This window comes from Chelmon rostratus, chromosome 16 (genome assembly GCF_017976325.1).
Source record: "Chelmon rostratus isolate fCheRos1 chromosome 16, fCheRos1.pri, whole genome shotgun sequence".
Classification (NCBI taxonomy): domain Eukaryota; kingdom Metazoa; phylum Chordata; class Actinopteri; order Chaetodontiformes; family Chaetodontidae; genus Chelmon; species Chelmon rostratus.
Window position 1 is genome coordinate 5,293,511 of NC_055673.1, and position 9,953 is coordinate 5,303,463.

At 40.6% G+C, this 9,953-nt stretch overlaps 1 protein-coding gene across 1 annotated transcript; it reads right to left on the reverse strand.

The window, feature by feature from the left end:
• Window positions 1–204: 204 nt before the first annotated feature.
• On the reverse strand, window positions 205–7,081 carry LOC121619902 (elongation factor 1-alpha-like). The gene is made up of 8 exons (XM_041955842.1): window positions 6,945–7,081; window positions 6,422–6,580; window positions 4,241–4,420; window positions 3,215–3,511; window positions 2,988–3,138; window positions 1,949–2,205; window positions 1,385–1,619; window positions 205–569 (listed from the first exon to the last, which is right to left on the reverse strand). The coding sequence occupies exons 2-8, from the start codon at window positions 6,563–6,565 to the stop codon at window positions 445–447; spliced, it is 1,389 nt and encodes a 462-aa protein (XP_041811776.1). The 5' UTR covers window positions 6,566–6,580; window positions 6,945–7,081; the 3' UTR covers window positions 205–444.
• Window positions 7,082–9,953: the final 2,872 nt, after the last annotated feature.

Sequence of the window (9,953 nt, forward strand, 5' to 3'; positions counted from 1 at the left end):
GTCGAGAAACACATATTGATATGAAAACCTGTACTCTGTTATCATACAATCTACAGAAGAAATGATGAAAGGCCACTGGTAAATTATCTGTGTTCTGACCTGATTGACCGACTGTAATTGAAACACGCTCTGCTGTGTTCATGCATGAGTGTTGCTGTCAAGAAATTCTTGCAATGAAACACCAGAGAAACATCTTCATTTGGCAATGTTTAAGATTTTTATTGTTTTGGTTTCAACTTAATTATGATCATAGTTTCCCCTAAAAGGCAAAAGCCTTCCTTTCCTGCGGAAACTTTTCCGATGGGTTTTAATCAGCATAAGCCAGTCCTTGAGTAGAGAGCTCTGCCTCAGAGAAGACGGCGCTGGGTGGCAGGGAAGAAGAGGGGATGGGGAGGCCCGCTGCTGCTGAGGCGTGACTTTTTGTTGGACCTCCTGCATGGGAATTCATTTCTTCTTGTCGGCCTTCAGTGCAGACTTGGTGACCTTTCCGCCGCTGGCGGCCTTCTTCTCGACGGACTTGATGACACCGACGGCCACGGTCTGCTTCATGTCACGCACAGCAAAGCGACCTGGGAGGAAGAGATGGACAAGAAAAGACATAAACAGAGGAGTAAATGAGACGCTGAAAAGATGCCTTCCACAAAATATCATATGTCATGTGTTCATTTTATGTCCCAACCTTGTGTGAAGAAGTTTTATTTTATCAAACTATATGACTTTCCACGTTGAACCCTTAACCTTAACAAGGAACACAAACTACTTTCACAGCTTATTTGATTAGAGTTGAAAGGTAGACGATACCACTCGCATGCCAGTACAATAAATATGAAGCTACAGGCAGCAACCGTTAGCTGGAGCAGTACTTCCTGGAGTCTACAGCTGCTAACACTGCAAAAAGATTAAAATATCTTAAAATGTGAATCAATTGCATGTAAAACTTCATATGCATTTTGCAGTTGAAGCTCAAGCAAGGAGGTAAAGTGTCTCTGGATGCTGTATTTGTCTCTTATCATTGATGAAGATGTTTTCTAAATTTCTTAATGTTTTGTCTATTTGCATTTGTTTTCCTACGCTGCAGTGTGTTAAGCTCTCTGCACACAAGCCACTGCATCTAAGGGATGAAAAAGGCTGACAATCAATTGAAGTTGCAATGCTGGAGATAACTATAATGTGCACTGTAAATAGCTGAAGTCTTAGAGCTGGTATTAAAGTAAGGAAATGGTTCAATTTGCATCAAGAATGGAGGGATAACAGCAGTTCAAGGTTCTGCTGAAGTACCTAATAGATGGTTAACCATTTAAAAGAAAGCCGAATTCATTATTTTGACAATAAAAAAAAAGGACTGTAGTTTTAAATGAAGTAGATGGAGAAGAATTTTACTCACCCAGTGGAGCAAAGTCGGAGAAGCTTTCAACACACATAGGTTTTGAAGGCACCAACACAGCAATGCAGGCGTCTCCCGACTTGACAGACTTGGGCGCGTCCTCAATTGTTTTGCCGGAACGGCGGTCCACTTTCTGCATAAGCTCCGCGAACTTGCAGGCAATGTGAGCTGTGTGGCAGTCCAGCACGGGACTGTAGCCCGCATGGATCTGACCCGGGTGGTTCAGGATGATGACCTGAAATAGTCATGTTTAAGTGCATTTAGAAATGGTGTTGAATGTCTCAGGCCTGTTGTGAGTGCTACTTAATTCATGTATTTCTTTTTGCGATTATCATTGAAGCAATAGCATACCAAACAATGTAAAGCTACTTTTTTAGCCTTGTGGTTTTGGTTTATATTCACTAAAACCTTGAGGTCAAGTTTTGTTGGGGTTCCTGCATCTAATGTCATCTCCATGTTCAGTTCATGTTTATTGTCCAAATACAAATTGTGGAGAGACCCAAAACCCAAGCCCAGTTCCTCATGCTCTCTTCATTTCCTTTGATGTCGTTTGCTCAGACTCACCTGTGCAGTGAAGTTGGAACACTCCTGGGGAGGATTGTTCTTACTGTCCCCAGCAACATATCCTCGGCGGATATCCTTCACGGACACGTTCTTGATGTTGAAGCCAACATTGTCACCGGGGAGAGCCTCACTCAAAGACTCGTGGTGCATCTCCACAGACTTCACCTCAGTGGATAAGTTGGTGGGAGCAAAGGTGACGACCACACCGGGCTTCAGGATACCGGTCTCCACACGGCCGACAGGAACAGTTCCGATACCTGAGAGAACAGCAGGCACATTTATTTTTCTTAATTAAAACTAATTACAACCGAAGCATATATCAGCCATCATACCCAGAATTTACTTTGAAAAAGTGGGTGAACAAGCGGCCTCTTTATCTTAAAGCCCTCTCAAAACTACACTTTTATTGCAACAAGGAGTGAACAAGTGGCTTGTTTCCTGTCCAAACCCCAGACTCACACTGTAATCCAGTAAGGGAGCCTACTCCAAATATTCAGTGCTTTGTGCTACAAGCACACATGCATGTTTTTTCCAAAAAAAAAAAAAAAAAGCTGGTTAAAACGTAGATAAAACTGATAAAACTGACACGTTACAAGCAAGTGATGAATAGTTTGCCAGTTCTGGTCCCTGTGAACAATAAGCACTCTGCATTTAAAACTTTTAACCATTTCCAGATGTGCTTTTTGTCTTTTTAGCAGATACCATGAGTCAACAGCAGCATCTCACCTGCCAATCAAATCTCTCTTATTTCACCATGTTTTGCCCGAAGAAGCTGCTGCTACTGTTGTTAGTGCAACTTCGAATGCCTTCTGTGCGTCTGGGTTGGATTTTGACATTCTGTGACTGTGTCCTAGCAGCGTCGTAATATGAATCTTCGCCGTGTGCTTAATTTCAATATTTGCACCAAATAAGATAAGAAAAGATAAGATAGACTTCTAGAAATTCGGGTATTAGAGGCAGCAGGTAATAGCAGTGTGTTGGGAAGTTATGTGAAGTAATATGATTTCATGTGTCGAGTGTGAAAAGTGACACCCCTTACCACCAATCTTGTAAACGTCCTGCAGGGGCAGACGGAGGGCCTTGTCAGTGGGGCGGGCAGGCGGCAGGATGGAGTCAAGAGCTTCAAACAGTGTTTTTCCACTGCCGTTGCCCTCCTTGCGTTCAATACTCCATCCCTTGAACCAGGTCATCTACAAACAGATTTAAAGTGAGACATCTGTCCATGTTCTCAATGCTCGGGTTTACACGAATCGGAAATGTCCTCACTTTGTCACTTTCTTCGAGCATGTTGTCTCCATGCCACCCAGAGATGGGGACGAAGGCAACAGTGGCAGGGTTGTAGCCAACTTTCTTGACGTAGGCGCTCACTTCCTTGGTGATCTCCTCGAAACGGGCCTGGCTGTAAGGGGGAGTAGTGGAGTCCATCTTGTTGACTGCAACAATGAGCTGCTTCACACCGAGGGTGTAGGCCAGCAGGATGTGCTCACGGGTCTGGCCGTCCTTGGAGATACCAGCCTCAAACTCACCAACACCAGCAGCAACGATCAGCACAGCGCAGTCAGCCTAAACAGGAAAACATTTTCTAGAATTCTACACATCTGCATGTTCTGTCACAGCAAAAATGATGGTTGCTCTAGCCCTGTTTGTGTGCACATCAGAAACTAACTGAACACTTTATGCGAATAGTGTTTTTTTTTTTTTTACATAACTTTTTTGCATCTTGATCATCCTCATTTATCTATCAAATTTTTGTCCATAATTTGAAAGTTTTCTCTTTTATTGAAGCTGGTATTGACTGCCTCTGTTAGTACATCTCTTTGTTGTTGTTTTGTTATTCACTGACTCTTGGTCATTGTAAATGAGGGTCGTACCTCAGTGATCTCTCGAGTATACATAAAGGTTGACTGAATGAATGAATAAATTTCACTTCATTTGTCTCTTTGGTTTTCTTTTTGGAGTGCTGAGTGAAAACAAATGAGGAATAAAATTGAGGCTGGACATTCAATAACAATAATCAATAATTAATCAATAATTTTCAAAATGTTCAAATTCAGCTTTTACAAAAACATAATGAAGTGATTTTCTGGGACAACTACCATTCCAGCATACTGGCTGCTCAAGGTGTTGGCTAGATGGAAACATAAGCAATTACAGCCATTGTAACATCTGAACCCAAACCCTGATAAAAAAAAAAAAAAAAAAAGCTTGAAACTTAATTAGTAACTTGTGGTGTAATGTACAAAGCTGAAAGTGTTGAGCCAGTCGAGAGCAGGTTAAAAGGTGTGTCTTTACCTGAGAGGTACCAGTGATCATGTTCTTGATGAAGTCCCTGTGTCCAGGGGCGTCAATGACTGTCACGTAGAACTTGGTGGTCTCAAACTTCCACAGTGCGATGTCAATGGTGATACCACGCTCACGCTCTGCCTTCAGTTTGTCCAGCACCCAGGCGTACTTGAAGGAGCCCTTGCCCATCTGTGGTGGATGAGACGACAGGAATGAGGAAAACAGGGAGACTAACAGACAGTGTGATGGTGTGTGATTAAAGTTCAGCCAAAGACATTTGTAAAACAAAAACTCAAGCAATTTGTCCAGTGGTTCACGAAGTGCATTCACATTTTGTGTCTTCTAAATGTATTCATTTTAGCATTTACTATAATATTTAAAAATCCAAATGGGATATTTTTCTCAAATCCTTTTTATTAAAGGAGGCGCATCCATAATTTGTAACACTCTTTCATATTAAGGTCGTGCCGCCTCCTGAGATGTCTAAAAACAACCCGGTTAAACCAGTAGCTATCACAGAAGAACTGGGCAGATGTTAAAACATCGGTTCATTCCTCCTCAGGCAGAGCTTTGAACGGCTTTTGCAGTTTAAAGCACTGGTTCACAACCACCACTAGGGGTCACCAAAGCTTCGAGGCCGTCTTGATTTTATGGGGTGGAAAGAACACAAGTTCAATTGTTTTTGTTTTTTTTAAGTTCAGGTTATATTTAAGACATAAATCTCACAGGACATGGGCACGGTCAAGTCCTGAACACAAGCTATAGTTGCAGAGCCTTTGCTTTCCTCTGAACAGCCCCATCCTGCTTTAGAAAAGGATGCAGTTAAAATAACCAAAGAGCTAACAGAGGAAGGCCAAATGTCAGGAAGAAGACAACAATGAATTTATCAAAAAGAAGCCTATTTAGAATAATTGCTAAAAAAGTTACAAAAAATGCTCTAATTGTATATTATTTCAACATAAACGTCTTTTAAAAGATCCACACACCTACATATAACCATAATAAACAAATAAAATAATGTTCTCTAACGTGGTGCTGAGTTGTGCGCTTGTTTCAGCTTTAACTGCATTTCAGTTTGTGTGCGCACTTTCTAGTGTCCACGCGTCCTGGACGACTTTGTTGTTGTTGTTGTTTTGTTTTTTTTGTCCATGTGGCTAACTTAGACAACAGTTTTTTTCAGTATTGATGGAGAGCAGCCATGGCGCGCGCTGCAATTAAATCTCTCCGGGTGTTGCCAGTGTACGTCCAGTCAAAGTGTTGGTGCCACCGACGGGCTCAGATTACTAAAATAAGTGTCGGACAACATTAGGGAAAGGCTGAAGGGACAGGTCGGTCGCCCTGCCAAAGCCACCAGACTCCATTCACAAAAACAGTTATTTAATCATTAATATTTGCAATTGAATATGTGGATTTTTAAAAAAATTTGAATATAAATCAAATGTATCTTATTCGTTTAAATGTACAATTGACCTTTTCGACCATTTAAACTTAAACTTCCACATTTTTAAAAGTCTTTCTTATTTTTACTTTTATCTTTAACTTCCATGACTTCCTTTTTTCCCAATTAATCTTGTCTTCAAGATGAACTGAATTTGCAGTAAAATATTGCATACACATTTGCAGTACTCTTTTTTTCCTCACGCATATGATAACTCACCTGTCAAAAAAAAAATCATTTTCATCAATTTGTTGTATTTTTTGTTGTCATTTCTTGGTTTTATTATTTATTTATTTTATTGACTGATTTAATGTGCAACTCAACTCTTTATTTAACTATGAAAACCCAAAACAGAAGAGTTGCAAAAAGTATTTTATGTAGACCACTAGAATAACTTCATTGTGAGTCTTCTGTCATTACAATTAATTTAAGTGTCCTTTACATAATTTGTTTATGCTGATATTCTCAGAAGCCTGTTATTTCATAGATATTTGAGGCTGATTGTCCTCTTTTTTCTTGCTTTGCTAGTCACATTATTTTTCTGTTTGTATGTTAAAAAATGCGAAAGTAACTCCTTAAACCAGAGTATTTGCAGTACAATTGCCTCGATAAAAATAGTACACATATTTCAACAGTAGGTGGCAGCAAACTGAGCAAAATCTGGTAGCCCTTGCATCCAGGCCACACCAGTTTTCCACACCTGCCATGTCACAGTGTCACAGCCTCATTGGGTTTGAAATGCTGTCACCAACCTCAGTGGCTTCCTTCTCAAACTTCTCGATGGCTCTCTTGTCGATTCCTCCACACTTGTAGATCAGGTGGCCGGTGGTGGTGGACTTGCCGGAGTCGACATGGCCAATGACCACGATGTTGATGTGGGTCTTTTCCTTTCCCATTTCAATTTACTAGTTCTAAACAATATGGAGAGCAGTTGAGTTGTCTCTGAAATGAAAACTCTGAAAACAAGGTGAGCTCAGACTCCCACAGTTATTTAAATCGGTTGTACCAAGCAAATGGGGCAACGTTGGGTTACTCAAAAGTAGCAAGACCACACGATAAAAATAAAATTTAAAGTTCCTGTAAGTAAAAATATATGATTAGAAGATGAAGTTCGCATAAAATGGAAATTCTTAAGTGAAGACAGAACCATAAGATTGCTCTTAAGTACAGTACTTACGGTTGGTTGTTTCATTTCTGGTTGAAACAACCAGTTTAAAAGAACGATAGAAACTGCTTGTGTGTCAAATGCAACGATGTTACAGTGTTTTAACTCACCTGGTTGAAAAGCCAAATGAAGGCAGTGGACGTCTGTTGGCTCCTGTTCGATCAAGACCGTCACTTTGCTTGTGTTCGATTTAAGAAGAGATGGGAAGACAACGCCTTCACCTGCTCCTCCTCCTCCTCCTCCTCCCTCATCTCTTCCTCCTCCCCTCCTCCTGTAATTATCTCTGCACTGACAAGGTGTAAAAGGTGTCTGTTGCAAAGGTACACCCACGAATACGTATTGCATCAGCACAACCAGTCGAACCAGTCTGTTCCGGGTTATTCTATTTTACAGCTCATTCATGCTTAAAACTGGTTTACTCACCTCCTGGATTGTGTCTTTTGAAACACCTTCATAGCTCTGTCACAAATAACAACTATATATGTATCAAACAGCACATATTCATATGAAAACCTGTACTCTGTTATCATAGACTCCACAGAAGAAGTGATGAAAGGCCTAAAACTGATAAATAATGTACTTGTTTTAACCTTACTGACCAACTGTAATTGAAATACCTTCTTCTCGACGGGCTTGATGACACTGACGGCCACAGCTCATGTCACACACAGCAAAGCGACCTGGGAGGAAGAGATGGACAAGAAAAGATAAACAGAGGAGTTAATGAGACACTGAAAAGATGCCTTTGACATGAATCTGCTTTGTGTTTAAGGTGCAGCTGTCTGGAGGTGAATGTACAACCCTGATTCAAGAAACGTTGGGACAGAAATTAAACTGAACTTGATGACTTTGCTCAGTCTTTTTGACATTTGCTCAATGGAAAACAGCACAAATACATTTTATTCCATGTTTGACCTCAACAGCTTCATTGATTTTTGTAAATATGCTTATTCTGAATTTGATGCAACACGTTTCAAACAAGTTGGGACAGGAGCAACAAAAGACTGGGAAGGTTGTGGAATGATCCAGACACACCTGTTTGGAACATTCCACAGGTAAACAGGTTCAGGGGTTACAGTGAGACTCAGTCATTCACAAGCAAGGATGGGGGGAGGTTCACAACTTTGTGATTAAATAAAGGATATTACTATATTTAGGAACATTGCAGTAATCAAGAGGAGAACAGGTTGTAGCTTGTACAACTTCTTGTAGATCTGCAAATGATAAAAAAAATACCTAATCCTCGAGATTAATTTGAGCTGGAAGAATGACTAAACAGCACTTTTGACTTGCTCACCTAAACAGAGCTTGGCATCAAATATTACCCTGAGATTGCAGAGCAGCCTACGTAATATTACTTGAGAGACCATCAGGATTAGCACCAAAGGAGCTGATGGAATTTTATGTCTTGAACCAGAACAAAGGACTTCTCATTGTTAAATTTAAGGACATTTTGAGACGCCCAGGACTTGATATCAGAGAGGCAGCTTCTGACATTTGTTCGGCTGTTAGGATCTGTGGGTTTTAACAGCGTGTATAACTGAGTGCCATTGACAGAAAAATGCTAAAAACAAAACAAAACATCATGATTTCGACAGGGGCCAATAACTGAGCCTTCAGGGACACCAAAATTCAGCTAAGCCATCGATGGAGGGGAGTTCCTCAGAGCGGCACAAAACATTCTGTTGAAGAGGTATGTGTATAATAAGATAAGAGTCCTTCACGCCTACCCAGGTCTTCAAACAATGAAAGAGGATTCTGGGATCAACTGTGTCAAAAGTGGCACTTAAATCTATGAGAACTAAAACGGAGCAGTCGCCTTTGTCTGAAGTTAGCAGCAGGTCATTAGCGACCCAAAGTGCTCTAAAACCAGACCGCACACTGTTAAAGACACTATCATTATTATTTAAAAAAAAAAAAGATATCAGTTGGGATAAAATGAGTTTCTCCAGAACTTCAGGTAAGATACACAGTCTGGAGATTGGTGGTGTAGTTTTGTAGCAGTGGGTGAAAAATGGCATGCTTGAACCTGTGTGTAACAGTGCCAGAGGCCAGGGAGCTGTTGAAATGCAAATTTGCAAAATAACAGGCCCAGCAGTGGGGAAAACCTCCTTGAGCAGTTTAGTGGGGGCCCTATCCAAGGTGCAGGAAGATGGGAGACTAGTATCTCTAACATTGTCATTGTAATGGTTGAAACTGGGTAAAAGCAGCAGAACTGGTGAATGGAAAGGATGGGAGAGTCAGGCTGGATTGAGGACTTGATATCCCCCACCTTCTTCACAAAACGAGCAAGAAATGTACCAGTCCGTTCTTGTTTTAGTTTTACAGCACTTCCACCTTAAAATTTGGTTTCCTCACCTCCGGGATTGTGTCTTTTGAAACACTTTTGTTGCTCTGTCACAAATAACAACTATATATGTGTCGAAAAACATATATTGATATGAATTGCAGCCTCGTGGTTTGCCAATTATTTGACTAATAGAACCCAGTGTGTTCAGATGGCTGGTTCCACCTCGCCCTTTTCTGAGGTTTCCAAAGGTGTGCCCCAAGGTTCAGTCTTGGGCCTATTTTATTCTCTATTTATATAAACAAAATATGTGATAACCTGTCAAATGCCTCTTACCATTTTTATGCCGATGACACTGTCATCTATTGTTGGTCACCCTCAATTGTGCTGGCTCTTGAGTTTTTACAATCTGCTTTTAATGCAGTTCAATCTCGATTGCAAAATCTTAAGTTAGTTTTAAATGCACAAAAAACTAAACTGATGGTGTTTTCTAAATCTGGTGAATTACCAGGGAACATCCCCTCAATTTTAACTTCACGAGGTGTTCCCATTGAACTTGTTTCTAACTACAAGTACTTGGGTTTTCTTATTGATCAGGAGCTCTCATTTAAAGTGCATATTGCAAATTTGGTCACTAAGCTCAAGATCAAAATTGGTTTCTATTATAGAAACAAATCCTGTTTCTCTCTCCGAGCTCGCAAGTATCTTGTTTCTGCAACTTTTTTACCTCTGCTCGATTATGGTGATGTTCTGTACATGACAGCTTCAGCTAAATGTCTTCAGTCCCTGACCACCGTCTATCATTGTGCGCTGAGATTCATCATTGGCTGTA